The sequence below is a fragment of the Eschrichtius robustus genome, chromosome 1 (assembly GCF_028021215.1).
Source record: "Eschrichtius robustus isolate mEscRob2 chromosome 1, mEscRob2.pri, whole genome shotgun sequence".
Taxonomy (NCBI): Eukaryota; Metazoa; Chordata; class Mammalia; order Artiodactyla; family Eschrichtiidae; genus Eschrichtius; species Eschrichtius robustus.
In genome coordinates this window covers 96137762-96155325 of record NC_090824.1, presented here as the reverse complement: position 1 = coordinate 96155325, position 17564 = coordinate 96137762, and the positions used below count along the sequence as shown (strand labels likewise).

At 35.8% G+C, this 17564-nt stretch overlaps 1 protein-coding gene across 6 annotated transcripts in view; it reads left to right on the top strand.

Moving 5' to 3' along the window:
- The window catches only part of CEP152 (centrosomal protein 152), a 129695-nt gene that overhangs the window by 70429 nt on the left and 41702 nt on the right, over positions 1-17564 (top strand). For 4 of the 6 annotated variants that reach the window (XM_068535972.1, XM_068535962.1, XM_068535946.1 and 1 more), the window contains exons 20-24: positions 4016-4666; positions 7968-8103; positions 12153-12320; positions 16337-16436; positions 17344-17447. In XM_068535972.1, coding sequence (XP_068392073.1) covers positions 4016-4666; positions 7968-8103; positions 12153-12320; positions 16337-16436; positions 17344-17447 — 1159 coding nt within the window. The remainder of the gene's footprint in view (positions 1-4015; positions 4667-7967; positions 8104-12152; positions 12321-16336; positions 16437-17343; positions 17448-17564) is intronic. The other 2 variants (XM_068535981.1, XM_068535955.1) reach the window with 1 other exon arrangement.

Here is a 17564-nt window from a genome sequence, read left to right as displayed (position 1 = left end):
GTTCCTTGACTGGAAACATCAGATATTTTAACCATTTGTATCCTCACAACTTAATTTATTAGTGTAAACCGGTTCTAATCAAAATGCCAATAAACTGAACATAGTTTTGAAGTTTGACACAATAATTCTAAAATTTATTTGGAAAACTGAAAGGACTAGAAATTTTTCTAAATGTTCTGGAAAAGAAATAGTAGTCCAGCCCTAACACTTAATAGAATATGTTGGAAAGCAACAATTCAGACAGTGTTGAGTCACAAAAATAGAATTCTTTTTCATTCAGTACTATACAGACTTGAGATAGGCCCAACTATGACTAAAAGCTTAATAAATTGTTTCAAAACAAGGAAATGAGGAATTTTCCATAATAAATTGTCTTATGATAGCATTTTAGAAAAATTGTTTTCCCACCCCCTACATCACAATAAACTCTAGGTTGATTCAGAAGATAAACATTTTTAAATGACAGTATAGAAAAATTAAAAGAAATGGAATATTTCAGATTTGCATCATAATAACTCAGTCGTGAGACAACAGGCAAGGCACAGTAGCCAAGATAGGTAAATGGGATAAAATATGTACAAACATTTAAAACATTTGCTTTTGTAATAAAAAACAGAAGTGAAGGGGATAATAAAAATAAGGAAAGTAAATGAATCAAACAGAAACATTAATACTAATATATGATTTAAAAAAAACAATACAAATTTATAAGAGAAACAATCTGTGGGTGAGTACACCAAAGATATGAACAGATAGTCTTCATGAGAAGTCCAAATAGCAAACTTAAGGTGATATTTTATGCCATATGTTTATACCTTCTCTTCTTAATTGTAATGCACAAAATAGACTGCAGTATCAAGCATATGCTACTCTTCTGTTGTCACAACCATTTTAGAAAATGATGTGCGTAACAGACATTGTAAATGAGTCATATGTTGCATTCATAATCTTATTCCACAAATTACTTAAGGAAATAATTCAGCATAAGTAAAAAATCTAATATTTTTCTCAACTTATGTGGTAGTTCATGGGTAGTTCATGTAATGGTGCATTACAATATTCTCTGTACTTTTAGTACGTTGAAATATTTCAAAAGGAAATTTAAGAGGGAGACAGAAAGAGGAAACAATATGATGGTATGCATATGTGTCTTAGAGCTCAGAAGTTAAGAATAATAAAGTTGATTTTCCCTTAAGAACACAGAAGGTCTGAATATATGTGAATGCAGAAATACAGAAACGAGAGGATGGTGTGTTGCTTCTCAAACTTTAGCAGGCATGAGAATCACCTGGAGGGTTTGTTAGAGCACATTCCTGGGCTTTGCTCCTGGAGATGCTGATTTGTTGGGTCTGGAGTAAGTCCTGAGAATTAGACTTTCTAACCGACTCCCGGGTGATGTGGTCTTTGGACCACACTTGGGTGTGAGTAGCAGTGTTCTAGATAATTATTCAGCCACAAAACATAGTGTTTTGTGCAAATTCTTCCTCCAAGCCAAATGAGATGAGCAAGAGCCAGTTTCATAGCATTTGCTGGAGAGTTCTTATAAGATTAGAGTGATCCGTCAAGATCTGTGGAAATTTAAAACCAGCTTCCAGAGTCCAGAAGTCGGCAAGTTGGTTCAGTGGTTCCCAGACTTTGCTGCACATTGGAAAAATGTGAGGATCTTTTAAAAAATACTTTTGCCTGGCTCCCACCCCAAGGCTTTATGTTTCACTTGGTACAGCGTGTGGCCTGGGCTTAGGGATTTTAAAAGCTCCTCAGGTGATTCTAATGTGTAGCAACATCAGGAAACACTAAATCAATTAATGCTGTCAGATTCTCCTTGTAAAACTTTATGTGAGAGGTTGTACACTTTTGGTGAGCTTGGGCGGGTCATACAAATTCCCTGGGATCTGACACCTCCACCCAAGTTACCTGTTAATAATTTCCAGGCATCCATTGTGACAGGACCTGATTTCCTTTTTGGGAAAGGAAACATGTTTCAAACATGTTTCACATCGTTACTGAATTATTCTGCTGGTAGCAAAAGAATTTTTCTGTGAATTCCTTCATAAAGCTCATCTTAGATAGTGGGTTCCTTTAGTAAACTTAAAGTATGATTCAAAATTTTCGATTTATATCCAACTATTCAGGAACACATTTTATTGAATAAAGGTATGTAACATGTGTCTAGGTATCCATATAGTTGAAGATGTTCGCTATAATTGTATAATAGCTGAGAATTAAGGACGCAGACCCCCTGTCTCAACAGCCAGAGCGTATATATGGTATTTTTTTTTTTGACACACATATATATATATATTTTTTTCTATGTCATAATATTGACATTCAGTCCAGTAATCCTCCACTGTAACAGCTCCTTTACTTTACAGTGAAAATTGACTTGTATATATTTTGCCTCTGAGTCCTTGTGGGATTTTGTTTGTTTGTTTTTAATTCAAACAGAAAGTCACAAAAATTATAATCATCCTCATCAGTTCACTCAGTCCCATGTAATTAATTTTTTTTCATCTTGATCTTTTGTTAGCACTTTTGTGAGTTCATCAGTTTTCCATTAGAGTTCTGAAAATGCTTATTCATTCAGTTCAGCAGTATAGTCAGTATATATGGTATTGATTCATAGCAGTCACCATTGTCTAGGCCAAGCCTTTGGAGATGGCCAGTTCTTCTTTTACATTTGTATCCTTGTGACTTCTTTGAATTCAGTCCAGGGAATATTAGAAGTAAAAGGGACTTGAGATCATCATCCAATCTGCTCGTTATATAGAAGACACTAAGTACAAAAGAGATTAAGAATTTTTCTAAGCCCATGCAGCCAAGAGTAACAGTAACTACATAACAATTTTTGAGTCTTATTGTTTGCCAGGCTCTAAGTGCTTTATTTATTTTATTTTATTTTTAAAAAATATTTATTTACTTATTTATTTGGCTGCGTCGGGTCTTCGTTGCGGTGTGCAAGCTCTCTAGTTGTGGTGTGCGAGCTCTAGAGCACGCAGGCTCAGTAGTTGCAGCGCGCGGGCTTAGTTGCCCCCGCAGCATGTGAGATCTTAGTTCCCCGACCAGGGATTGAACCTGCGTCCCCTGCATTGGAAGGCAGATTGTTAACCGCTGGACCAGCAGGGAAGTTCCCTAAGTGCTTTAAATAGATTATTTCCTTTTGTCATTTAATCCAAAAAAAAGAAAAAAAAACTCTATCAAGTGGACATTGTAATTATCCCCATTTTATAGATGAGGAAACTGAGGCTCAAAGAAGTTGAGGAGTGGGAAGTTAATTCCAGCAATTTGTCTCCAGAGCCTGTTCTGTTAAGCACCGTGCTAGGCTGCCTCTGCAGTCCAAGTCAGGATTTGAGCTACAGCTCAGGCTTTTTGATTCCCTATTACTTTTTGGTTATGTACTACTGGTGCCGGTGATCTGCTAGTCTTGCTATTCTGTTATAAACAAAAATTGGATTAATGAAAAAATGACTTTGTTTGATATTGTCATTTAATGAACTGTTTTAACCACTAAAATTGCATTAAAATACAGTATGTTTGTCAGCAAGTTATTGTACAGGTTATGTGTTACATTCCTAAAAATATTAGTAAGATTTCCTTAGAGGCTGCTTTTGCTTCATATAAAAGATAATTCATTTGTTGGGGGCTTTGATTTGAGACAGCATCTGTATTAAAAAAACAAATATGAATTTTTTTCTAAAATTAGTTTTAGATAATTATATAATTATATATTTTTGGTCAGTTTAAATTTCTAGTTATTCATATAGAAATGGATGTTTTATTTTAAATAACATGAGACAAAGTATTAGGTGATTTAAAATGAGGGAAAAGATCCTTAAGTTTAGTGTAAGTATATTTTAGGACCAGCCAATGTCTTATCTAAATTTACTTTTTCCCTTTAATTTTGATTTTAAATCTCTTATTAATAAGTTCAAAGATTAACCCAAATAGTTACTTTATTTTTTTTTATTAATGAGAAGAATCATAAAGAGTTTTCATTGTACATTGTTATGTCCTTTAGATATTGTTTGCTGTTTCTGAAGCTAAAGAGAAATGGAAAAGCGAGATTGCAAGTATGGAGAAAAATGTCATACCTGGAAAGCAATTGGAAGAGAAGATTCATTCTCTGCAGAGAGAGCTTGAGTTAAAGGATGAGGAAGTCCCCATGGTTGTCAGGGCTGAGCTGGCAAAGGCCCGGAGTGAATGGAACAAAGAAAAGCAAGAAGAAATCCACAGAATTCAAGAACAAAATGAGCAAGATTACCGGCAATTTTTAGATGATCATCGAAATAAAATTAATGAGGTGCTTGCAGCAGCTAAAGAAGACTTTACGAAACAAAAAACTGAACTACTTCTTCAAAAGGAGACAGAATTACAAACGTGTTTAGACCACAGTCGCAGAGAATGGACTGTGCAGGAAGCTAGGCGGATCCAACTGGAAATCCATCAGTATGAGGAAGACATCCTAACTGTCCTTGAGTTTCTCTTAAAGGACACCCAGAAGGAGCAAGCCAGTGGTTCAGAGAACAAGTACCTTTTGGAACTCATGTCGACTTGTTCTTCGAAATGGGTGTCTGTGCAATATTTTGAAAAACTAAAGACCTGCATACAGAAAGCATTTCAAGATACACTCTCCCTACTTATAGAAACTGTCAACTCAGACTGGGTAGAGGTATGTTCCTAATAAGTGAAAAAAGCTATGATTAAATGTGAAAGATGATTGTAGAAGCTGCCTTTGGTATTTTTTCCTTTCTTCATTCTCCAGTTTAGTAGGTGTAAGACTTGTGTTTTTACAAGTGGTTTAAAAAACTTTTAGCAAATTCAAAGGATTGCAATTTTTTTTTTTTTTTTTGCCCCCCAAAATTTGCTTCTTCATAGTGCCACAAATATGAGCGGAGCTTTTAGCCACTAGACATCTTTTTCCTTAAAACAGTATATGCTGTTCTTTGTAAGGGCCTGAGATTTCAGAAACTGAATAACTTTCATTCCTATTTTTGTTTTTTGGGCATGACTACTTCAAGAAATATGCATCGTATTAAACTAGGGTTTCTTAAGATCTTCTAAAGAGTTTGGAAGCCTATTTCTTGCCCTCAAGGAATTTATATCTCATGTAGGCAAAAAGTGCCAACTGGGTACAAAGAATATTGATATAGAAACAAGCAGGTAGAGGTATGGCTTACTCACACAAAAAGCCCAGTTTTGCTAGTGTACTACATATGTGCATGTAGAATGAGTTCGTTGTATTCTTTTCGTTGTGTAAGTGTTCTCTGACACCAGCTTTTAGTTTGTGTGGAAGATCTGATAAAACCAAAGTCTTGCTGCCTTATGATTAAAGACATTAGATACGCATGAAAAATCCGGAATGATATTCTAGGCATTGTGACCAGCCAATTTCAACATTTGGAATTCGAGGTAGAAAAAAAATGCCAATATTATAAGGTTTGTCGGATAGAAGAGTTGAGACATAGAAGCTACAATTCATTAAAATATTGTGATCAAAGATTTTCAAGGCCAGGATTGAGCATTTGGTATTAATACCTACTGGAAAGAGTTATAAGCTACAAAAAAATCTGAGTTCCAGCCTCATACTTAGCGATAACTAGCTTATTTACCTTGGGTAGTCATAGTTGCTCATCTGAAAAATAAAATACAAACCCCTGGTCTAATTCCTTGGATTTTGGTAGGATACAAATGACATAGTTTGATCTTTCTGCATCTTGCATTTGAAACAGTACAGAATTTTAGAGCCAAAGGAACCTGAAAGATCAATCTATCCCATCCCAATTCAACCCAGTTGATATTTTTATTCTTGATTTCACAAAGATGTTACTGCTTCATAGTTGCTTTTAATGTAAAATTAACTCAGCAAGACCACTTCCCATGAATACTGCATGACTGAGAATTTTTGGGAAAAGTAGATAATTAAGAAGAATTATTTATAGCAGACTTTAAGGATAAGAAGTGATGGGGAAATCATGTTATATGCTTTCAAGTTTGCTTTCCTGAAGCAAAAGGAAACTTTTCTCTGCTATAAAAGTCAAGAAACTACAACACCTTTCTCCTACTGTTAATATATATAATCAACCCTGGGGTCTTTTTATAGGGCTTAAAATTGTGCAAGCAGTGTAAGATCCTCTGTAAGACGTTATGTGTCTCACATGTATATGGAGACAGAATCACATAATTTGGCTAAGAATTTAGACTTTTGCAGCTTTCACTGAGTGGGATCAGATTCTGTTCCTGAGAAAAGGGTGCCTCTGAAATGCCTAATCTGGCATTGGTCACAGAAGAATAATACTCAACCTTCTGCTGTCTTAGTGCTAACTCAGCTCAGGACCTTGAGATAAAGCAATGATTATAAAGCAGTGATTATAAATTTGCAATATAGGTGCCATAAATGTGAGGAACTATGATTTGTAATTGATTAAATTTGTGGTTTTTAGAACTGTTCATGAAAATTAAAACTGGAAAAAACAATCGGTATATATAAAACAAAGTCCTCATTAAAATAACTTAGGTGATCAAGATTTAATTTAATTTAATTTATTTTTAATCAATTTTTTTCAGCTTTACTGAGCTACAATTGACAAATAAAATAGTAAGATATTTAAAGTGTCATCATGGTGATTTGATATACATATACATTGTGAAAGGCTCCCCACCATCTAGTTAATTAACACATCCATCACCGCACATATTTACCTTATTTTTTGTTGGTGAGAACATTTAAGTTTAGATGATCCAGATTTTAAATGGCAAGAATGCAATGAATTAAAAATATGGTTTCCAGTAACATGAATGCCTTATCAAATATATAATTTATATTCATATACTAAGTATATTAATACAGCAGTTCATAATAGATAAAACAGAAATATCAACTGGAACAAAATTTTTAAACAAATTTAGGGATGTGTGTTTTGTGTTTTCTTACCACCCATGTCAAGTTAAAACTAAGACAAAAGGTTGCTGCTCCTGCCTTTTTTTTGCCATCTTGGCTTTTCTCCAGTTTTGAGTAGAAACTGGAAATATTGGCTACCTTTGGGATCGGTTTTTATTATTCCTTTTGGCCTCAACCTCATACCCTCTTGATTGACTGGAGTTTGCATTGTCTCTATACCTACTGACCTCTGCCTCTGTTGGGCGGCATGGGTAGGTTTCCTGACAATGAAATGAGTTTCTCAAAATCAAAATCAAGGCTTCTAGAATTGAGCATATATAATGTATTTTAAGTAATTAAACAAGACAGCTTTCTCAAGATTACCTGTTCTGTTTGAGATTTAGTAGTTGTCCAAAATCTGAAAATATATTGCCTTAAAAGAATGTCCCACCATTAATGAGTTTAGTAGCTGTGCTGCCAAAACAGAAACTAGAATGCAGAAAGTGTTCAGTAAATATTAGGAAACGGTCTTGTGCAAGAGGTTTCACTTAGATGAGCCTCAGTTTCTGTCCTTAACATTGGCATTCGACTGTCTTTCCTTGTGAACAAATGACAATATGTATTAAAGTATTTAGAAACATAACATACTATATGTTTCAAAAATTGTTTTTACTGTTGTTACTTTCAATTCATGGGCGGCAAAAGGTTGGTACTATAGTTTCTAATGAATTTTCTCCCTGCTGCCGTGTAAATGTTCTGGATTTTCAAAAGCAATTCTGATTTCACATAGTCTGTCCTGTGGTTTGATCACAGAAACCATTAAAATATCTTGAAAGTGGAAACTATATCTCCTGTCTGTCCCATAGCTGGCCCACCAGTCCTCTGTTGGATGATGTTCTAATTTGGAAAATACGGTCATAGGAGTCTAGCTCATAGTAATGACAGTATTCACATAAAACCCTAAGAAAAATATTGGTGATAGTTTAGGCAAGATTTTGTTCAGGCTGTGTTTTCTTTTTATATTTTTAATATTAGTATTTTGAGTAGAGAAAGATTTTTAATAAGCATTAACTATGAAGATAATCTGTTTCAGAGAAATATGACCAAGATCTCTAAGGATCCTGCCACAAGGGTCACTGGCAGAGGAGACCCTAGGGTCCTGGCGCTCCTTCCTGCACCTACATCTGGACACCATGCTCAGCCCTTGGCCGTGCAAGAAGCAGAAGCTGGTAATGGGATTTTGTTCCTACTATTCTTTGCATCATCCATAATCCCAGTTCCAGAGGGTTGTTTTGAGGATAAAAGGAAATCAAAGACGTGCACAGTTTTCATGAGTGAGCAAATGTGTGATATTACTCCTAAGTAATGTGTGTCCTTTCCCCAGGTTTCATTTTGTATTAGAAGACAGGGTTGCTTTAGGCCCTCTTATTTCCTATCTTTTCATGGTCTTCCCTCCATTCATAAGTGACTCTTATTATGAGGAGAATAATGAGAATTTTAGTAGAGCAGTCATGTTTTTATTTCCTGGCTTTGATGAGAAAGGGTTACACATAAGAGAATTGCCAAATCACTGAGACCTTTCCATTTAATTTATTGAAGCTTATTTCAACTTTTTTTAATAGAAATCTTTCTGAAGTGTATTAAGTGTTTTCTGATGTATTCGTGGGTTTCTTGAGGTTGGGGGGCAGTGTTTTTATCTCTTCCTCTCCACCAACTGTCAAAGTGAATGGCACATAGTTTGTGTTCCTTGAATATTTGATGAATTAATAATTTAACTTTTACTTTGTGACTTAGAGTTGTCAGTTCAAAAAGAATTGCACTGTGCTACAGCCCCTTGAGGTGTTCAGAGCTCGCTGAGGAATATGGGCTTATACTGTCTATTTACTGGGATTTTGAACTAGGAACTGCCATACTCTTTATAAGCTGCAGTCCTTTTAGCACATTGCCCCCTTGCAGCCTGCTCCTTCCCTCCGTGTACAAACCATACGTACTTTTTGTTTCTTGTCTGCTGTCTCCATTGTAACCTGGAAAAGAACTAAGAATTGCCAGAACAAATCATATGTACAGAGTCAATAACCTTAGTTTCCACATGTTTCTAATTCAGTAGGCATATTAACAGAGTCTTAGAGAATCTCTGCCTTTCCTAAGAAGTCAGTTGACAGTTATTTTTCTCATTGCCCATCCAGAAACCCTTTTTCCTTATCTCTAGGTGCTAGATAGTTGAGAATATCTTTTTGCCAATTAGTTAAACGCTAATTTACCAATTAGTAGGGTAATACTATCTTAATTTGTATCTTGCTTCCTACGTTTCAATGTCATTTTATGTCTGTTGTTATGTTTGGAATAACCTGAGAATTACTTTCTAATTTGTGAAATGCATAGAAGTGAGTTTTAAATATTATGTGGGAGGTCCAATCAATATGAAAGAAATTAGTTTTGACTTAGGACAAATCAAACTATAAAAGGATGTACTTTTCTTTCTTTAATCTTTTTTCCCTAAAAACAAACACATTAACAAATTCGTAAGTTGGAAAGGGTTAAATAATCCAAAACATATAAAGTTCTTCATAATCCTACCACCAGAGAGTACCACTGTTAGTGGCGTGGTTATATTCTCCTAATATCTTATCATTTTTAAAACTCATTTAAATATTAATTATGAAATACTTGATACATGCAAAGAATATATGTAATGCACATGTAAGTTATGAACCTAACAACCAGGAACCCACTATTTGACTTAGGAAGTAGAACATCACCAGTACTGTTGAAGACCCCTGTGTGTTTCACCACAATTCCATCCCTGTAACTTCCCCACAATCTGAGGTAATAAATATTCTGATTTTAAAAAATCATCTTCTTGCTTTTCTTTGTTTTGACCAAATATAGGTATCCTCAGAAAGCTTTTGCTATATTTTGTTTGTCTTTTAACATTATAAAAATGGTTTAATACTTGTTTTAGTCTTTGTAACTTGTTTTTTTCCCACTTAATATCAAGCTTGTAAGATTTGTCTTTTTAATGCATATAGCTCTGGTTCATTCATTTTCATTGCTGTATAGTATTCCATTGTGTGAATATACTATAATTTACCTATTCTCTTATCAATGGGCATTTGCCTGGTTTCCGGGTTTACAAAACCATATCTTAAATGAAATATATAAATGCCATGTATGGTGATGCTTCATTAATCCTTTGATGCTCGTAAACTTAAATGGCACCATTTAAATGAAACTAAAAAGTCAAAAGAGAGCTAAGAATAATTTTTCTGGACTAATGTTTTTACATCAACATTTTGGATTTTGGCCTCTGAGCCTGTGCCAATTTGTATTCCTAGTTTATTATATCAATTATATTAATAGTAATAATCAATTTCTGTATAATTTTTGAATATTACTTAAATTTTATAAACTCTATGTGTTACTAATAGCAATAGCTATTCCTTATTGTATAGTTGCTCCATGCCAGGTACTGTGCCAAACAATTTTTATACATTTATACCTCCTGACAGGTTTGAATCTTTTTTTCATTTGGAGATAATTTCAAGCTTACAAAAAAGTTGCAAAAATAAAGATAGTTGCAAAGAACACTCATATTCCCTTTACCTAGATACACCTATTGATAACATTTTATTCCATTTGTGCTCCTCTGTGTGTATGTGTCTCTGAACATTTCATTTTTTTCCTGAACCACTTGAGGATAAGTTATATACATTATTCCTTTTTACCCCAAAATACTTCAGTGTATATTTTCCCAAAATAAGGATTTTTCTTGTATACCTTAGTACAGTAAATTTAACATTAGATGAAAATGTGTTATACAATTATATCAGTCTACTGTTTGTATTCTAGTTTTGTCAATTGACCCAATAACGTCTTTACAGCATTTTTTTCCCCACAGTACAGAAATCTGTCTGGGGTCAGGTGTTATGTTTGTTTGTTTGTTTGTTTGTTTATTTATTTATTTATTTACATCTTTATTGGAGTATAATTGCTTTACAATGGTGTGTTAGTTTCTGCTTTATAAAAGTGAATCAGCTATACATATACAGGTGTTATGTTTAGATGTCATGTCTCTTTAATCTCCTTTAATCTAGGATATTCCTCTCTTTGCCTTCTATGACATTGATGTTTTTGAGAGACATATTCTTCGCTCTCCCCAACACCCATCAACCCCTGGCTTTTAATAGAACCTTTTCCTTGTTTTGGGTTTATCTGATATTTCTTCATGATTTTGATTCGAGTTGTTTTCTTAGCTGGAACACTGCATAGGTGACGTGCTATCATACCTGGAGGTACGCAATGTCCGTTTGTCTTTTATTGGTGAGGTTCATTTGAGCACCTGGTCAAGGTGTTGTCCAGTTTCTTCACTGTATAATTACTGTGTTTTTACCCCATCACAACTAATAAGCAATCTGTGGGGAGACACTTTCAAGACCATAAGAATGTCCTTCTCCTCATTAAAACTTTCCGTTATGCTTAACAGTCATTGCTGAATCTTATCTGATCCAGTCTTTGCTCTGGCAGTTGCAAAAATTTTAATTTTTTCACTTCCAGACCTCCTTCTACTTTTACCACTTGGCGCTTGGTGTGCTGTTATCATTGAGAATCCTCCTCTCTAGTTTGCCTGTGTAGTTACTATCTGTTTGTTTATTTTTCTATTTATCTGTCCGTCTACCTATCTACCAACTTACCTACCTATCCATCTATCCATCCATTTATCCCATTATCGTAGGATTATTGGTGTGACTCAAATTCCTATTTTTTCAATATTTTATAATTCATTACTATACTTAATTAGTGTTCAGATTGTCCCAGATTCAGCTAATGGAGCCCCTTCAAACTGGCTCCTATGTCCTTGTGACATGCCTGTGTTTTTGAGTAATTTCTTAATTTCTGGCATAGCAAAATATTCTAGTCTCATCTTGTATATACCCTAAGTACTGGAGTCAGCCATTTCTTGAAGATCCCTGGTTCCTTTTAGTGGGGAATTGTATTCAATACTACGATCTGAGCACTGGGTTTCATGGCAATTTTTAAAATAGATGGTATTATTCAATTTTACATATTAGAAAACTAAGTCTCAAGAGAGGTTAAGTAATACAACAGCTGGTAAATAGTGGAAACAGGATTTAAATTCAGCTCTCTCTCTTAAGCATCATGCTCTTTTCAGCTACACTGTAGCCTTTAGTCATGTCATCTGGTTTCCTTTCCTTCCTTCCTTCCTTCCCTTTTTTAGTCTAAATTGATACAAAAGTTTGCTATCATTTAATTTTTGCAGATAAGAAAAAGATCCTTGAAATTAAAGATTCATGCGGTGGACACTGCTTCCAAGAACTTGAAAAGGCAAAGCAGGAATGTCAAGATCTGAAAAGAAAACTGGAGAAATGCTATAGGCATCTTCAGCATTTAGAAAGGAAGCACAAAGCTGTAGTGGAAAAAATCGGAGGTTAGCATTTAAAGTAACACTGCTACCAGTATAAATCTCTTTGATCCTTTTGAAATGTTCAAATGTGACATTGTAGTTAACGTAGGCGCTGATTCTCTTCAGGGATTATTACAAACTAATTTGGACCTTATTTTTACTAACCAAATTATTATTATTGAACTCAAGAGGAAAATTGGAGCTCTGATTAAAAGGTCACATTCCTTCTTTTTTTGATTGAATAGCTTCTGAGTGCTCAATATGTGTCAAGCAGCATTGTAGGCACTGGGGATACAACAATGAAGACATCAGACAAAATTCCACTTCTGATGCAGATGCACAGGACTCTGTTCTCTGCCTTCAAGAAGCTTACCGTTAAGTGAGGAGAACTGAAAACAGATTAATAAATAATTGCAGCTCTGAGTATCTGGCAGTATGTTCACGTAAACCTGGAAGAAAGGATGTTAATTAACTCTTCCTCCTATTAAAGTGAAGGAAGACTTGACTAAGCCTTGAAAGATGAAGGTGTTTGCTGAAAACAGCATTCTAGGCAGCGGGAGAAGACATGACCCAAGGCATATGGGTCTGATCTGGCCTCCTTTCCGTCCATTCTTCACAACACTGTCGGGAAATTATCTAAGAAGGATATCTTCTGCCATTTCCTATTGCCCTTTTGAAGAAGGGAGGCTATTGGGCTCATGAGGCTGCTCCCTCTTACCTTTCACTGTTGACTTGTACCCTGTGCTTCATATTCTTTACATTTGAAATATTTCAGATGCTTGAGCTGGTCAGGAATTTTCTTTTACTGCTGGAGCTTGAATACAATATTATCATTCTGTCCTACACTTTCCCCTCTCATTCTCGTTTTGGTCTAACTCTTCCTCATCCTTTAGCATTCAACTGAGAAGATACCTTATCTGCAGAGCCTTGATTTTCCCCAGTCGGTGTTAGATGGGCCGCTCCTGTGAGGCCCCAGAGCACTCCTCCTCAATTAACATTCTGCATTTCACTTTTTGGTTACTTGCCCGCTATCTTTTTTAACCTATAAATTTCTTGAGAATAAGGAATTATCTTTGTTTTTCCTTAGAGTCATGGTGCCCATTACCTACCAGACTGTAATAAATGCTTGAATGAATGAAGGACTGAATGCAAGGGTCTCAAATAACGTGTCGTCCAGAAAAGACCAGACAGATAGGTTCACTCTTTTTTTCTACATTCACCTCTGTCGCTTGCCTGGACAACAGTCATCTCTGCTTCCAGTCTCGCCCCTCCAATCCATTCTCCATCAGGCAGCGAGAGCGACCTTTTTTTTTTTTTTTTTTTTTGTCTTCTGGTGTCTGATTTATTCTGAGTGCACAATCAGTGTTGCTTTATTTCAGTTTCTGGTTTACTATTTGACACGCAGCTTAGATACAGGCTCTGTTAGTGACATACTTCCTGAATCAACCTTTTTGAGATATTATTATTATTACAATTATTAGGATCTTTTCTATTCAAAAAACAAAACTGAAGACAACAGTTTAAAATCCCCAAAGACATTCTAGATGCATAAGTAATACATAAAGATTCTACCAGTTGGAGAATTTCTGAAGGAATAGAGCGACCTTTTACAAAAGTAAATTGGATCATCACACTGCCTTGTTTCAAGCCCTCAGTGACTCGTCTGGCTCTCGGTATGAAACACAAACACTTTAACATAGAGTTTAAGAAGCCCTTCGTGATCCCATGTCTGCCAGCCCCTCAGCCTGGTTCCCCGCCACTGCCCCTGCCCAGCCCTCTCATCCTCTTAACAGAGCTGTGACAGGGGTTTCATTGTCTCTTTTCTCCGAGTCTGTTTGCATCTCTTCCTTTACCCCACCATCTGTCTTCCCATCGGGTCACATTGCCTGGCTAACCCTTACTCCTCAAAGCCCTGGCTCATGCCTTCCTCAGAGAGGCTTTCCTAACTACCCCAGACTTGGTCAGGTTCCTCCGTTAGACATTCCCCACAGCTCCTATGAGTTTTATAACATTCATCAGCTTGCCATTAATTATTTATTTATTTATTTATTTATTTATTGTTTTAACATCTTTATTGGAGTATAATTGCTTTACAATGGTGTGTTAGTTTCTGCTTTATAACAAAGTGAATCAGTTATACATATACATATGTTCCCATATCTCTTCCCTCTTGCGTCTCCCTCCCTCCCTCCCACCCTCCCTATCCCACCCCTCTAGGTGGTCACAAAGCACCGAGCTGATCTCCCTGTTGCTGTGCGACTGCTTCCCACTAGCTATCTATTTTACGTTTGGTAGTGTATATATGTCCATGCCACTCTCTCACCCTGTCACATCTCACCCCTCCCCCTCCCCATATCCTCAAGTCCATTCTCTAGTAGGTCTGTGTCTTTATTCCCGTCTTGCCACTAGGTTCTTCATGACCTTTTTTTTTTTTTTTTCCTTAGATTCCATATATATGTGTTAGCATACTGTATTTGTTTTTCTCTTTCTGACTTACTTCACTCTTGCCATTATAGTCTCTACTCTCCTTTTGAGTGTGATGGTGACAAGGATGAAGTCCTGTCCTAGCACTTAGCACAGTACCTGGCATCCTAGCGCGCTCGGTAAATCCTGCTGCCCAAGAGCGGCCACCTGCTCCCACCTACCGCTTGCTAAGTCTGCTAGAGATAGATAATAATTACCTTAAGGCAAGAAAGGGTTTTAGGAATTTTGAGATAAAAAACAACACAGTTCCCGGGGTGATTGCTTAGGTCTTTAATAGAGGCCAGAGAGTAAGTGAGAGTAAATTTGTCCAACTGTGGATGTAGATACCGTGCGGCTATTGCAAATTTGATGAAAATCAAGAAAATCTGTTTTACATAATAAAAATGACAAGGGCAGTTGGATGTGATTATTCTTTATAAATAATAATATTTAGCACCATACATTGTGATCATACAGTAGTTATTCTACATAGTGCTTTTTGAGGCTGATAACTTTTGTAATTCGTGGACTTAGAAATAATCCAACAAAGTTGATAGTTAGCTCAAAACAGCAGGCTGATAAAAGGGGTCAGGGTCAGAATTTAAGTCATTTGATAGTTTGATTTCAGTGTTTGTCTTAATGTAAATCTATTAGTTGATAATATTTTTGTTATTGTGGTTGTTTTTTTGGTTCTTAAATTCCATTTTCCACTGTCATGGTAGCATTTATTGAAAAGTGATGGAGTAAGAGTGAGTGGTTTAGAAATATACAAGCTATATCCATCACTGGGGGAACAGATTGATTCATTCCCCAACTTATAGGGTGTGTTGAAAGGGTAGCGTTGCAGGAAATATGGGGTGCCATGTTCATAGGTATTAAATGTTGATATTGCCAGGCCTTGTGTAAGGTGCTGTGCATTTACTATATTATTTCCATTATAATCTTCAAGGTAAGTAATACTATCCCCACTTTACATATGAAGAAACTCAGGTTCAGAAAGATTAAGTAATTTGCCTAAGCTCATCCAGCTGGTGAGAAGAAAAGCTAGGATTTAAATATGTGTCTCTCTGACTCTGAAATTCATTCTTTGTCCTCTGTACCACATGGACTCCATCAGTCTCCTCATCTTTTTAAAAGTTCAAAGAATTGAACATCTTACATTATTTCTGAAAATGGCACCTACTTAAGCTTAATATTTTTTAAATTTTGTATTGAGGTACTTGTTCAGTGATCATTTATATGAGCATAGACTGTATACCAGGGTCCATGAGGGACATGGAATTAGGAAACCTACTATGTTTCTAAATAAATCCTTTAGTCTAACTGGAAAACAAAACACATGCATATAAAACAATTGGAAATTTATTCCAGGACAGTGTATAACCCAGAACAAGATGAAAATGGAATATAGATTTAAAGTGCTGAGAAAATAGAACAGGGAGTGGTCAGATTAGGGTTTATCAGGGAATGAATGACCCAGGGAGCAACTGGAAATTTTTCAGTCGCTGGTAATTTAAGGGAAAGACCGAGAGAAAAAGAGATTAATTGACCAATATACTATAAACTTTCTTTTTTAGAAGAGAATAGTAAAGTTGTTGAAGAATTATTAGAAGAAAACAATGACATGAAGAATAAATTGGAAGAACTGAGAACACTTCGTAAAACACTACCACCAAGGTAGGCTTTTACTATTACAAAGAAATTGTTTATTTCCGAGTATCTTTGCTTTTTTTTTTAATATCAGTCATATCAATAATATCATACCAAGAATATCAGTTACTTTTATTGTTACATAGCAAAAAGTATAAAAAAGAAGAAGATCTTCTAAAACCCTGTCCCCGGAAGATATCCTTTATTTAGTATATGTGCTGCCGAAGCGAGCACTTTACCCTTTATTTAAGCCCTTTTATACACACACAACGTGTGCACATGTTTTAAAAATTGAGATTATCGGGGCTTCCCTGGTGGCGCAGTGGTTGAGAATCTGCCTGCCAATGCAGGGGACACGGGTTCGAGCCCTGGTCTGGGAAGATCCCACATGCCGCGGAGCAACTAAGCCCGTGCGCCACAACTACTGAGCCTGCGCGTCTGGAGCCTGTGCTCGGCAACAAGAGAGGCCGCGATAGTGAGAGGCCCGCGCACCGCGATGAAGAGTGGCCCCCGTTTGCCACAACTAGAGGAAGCCCTCGCACAGAAACGAAGACCCAACACAGCCAATAAATAAATAAATAAATAAATAATTAAAAAAAAAATTGAGATTATCGTATAAGCTATTTTGTAACCTTTTGTTAATATTATAAGATAAACACTTCCTCTGTGTCATTGGATGTACTCCTATAATGTGCTTTTCAATAGCTGCATAGATTTTCATCATGTGGATTTATCATGATTTATTTAAGTAACTATAACACAAGTTGTTGGCATTTTTCTCCTAAATAATTATAATAAAGATCCTCATACGTGAATCTTTTAGCACATCTTAGCTTATTTTATTGGAATATATATATATATATATTTTTTTTTTTTTTCAAGTTACGTTTTTCACTTACAATCTCTGTTTTTGCAATCTTTGGTTTGTTTTTAGGTCACTGTCAGAAGGGGCCATTGAACATTCTTGCCTGCCATGCAGTGGGGTGGCCTTGGAAGAACTCCGTGGGCAGTACATTAAAGCTGTAAAAAAAATTAAGCGTAAGTCCTTAAAGAGATTCCCAAGATTTTAAGGTGGTTTGGGTCTTTTTGGTAGCTAGCAGTAGTAATTTTGGGGAGTTTTCTGAACTACTTTGTTCTTACCTGCTTTTAGAAGAG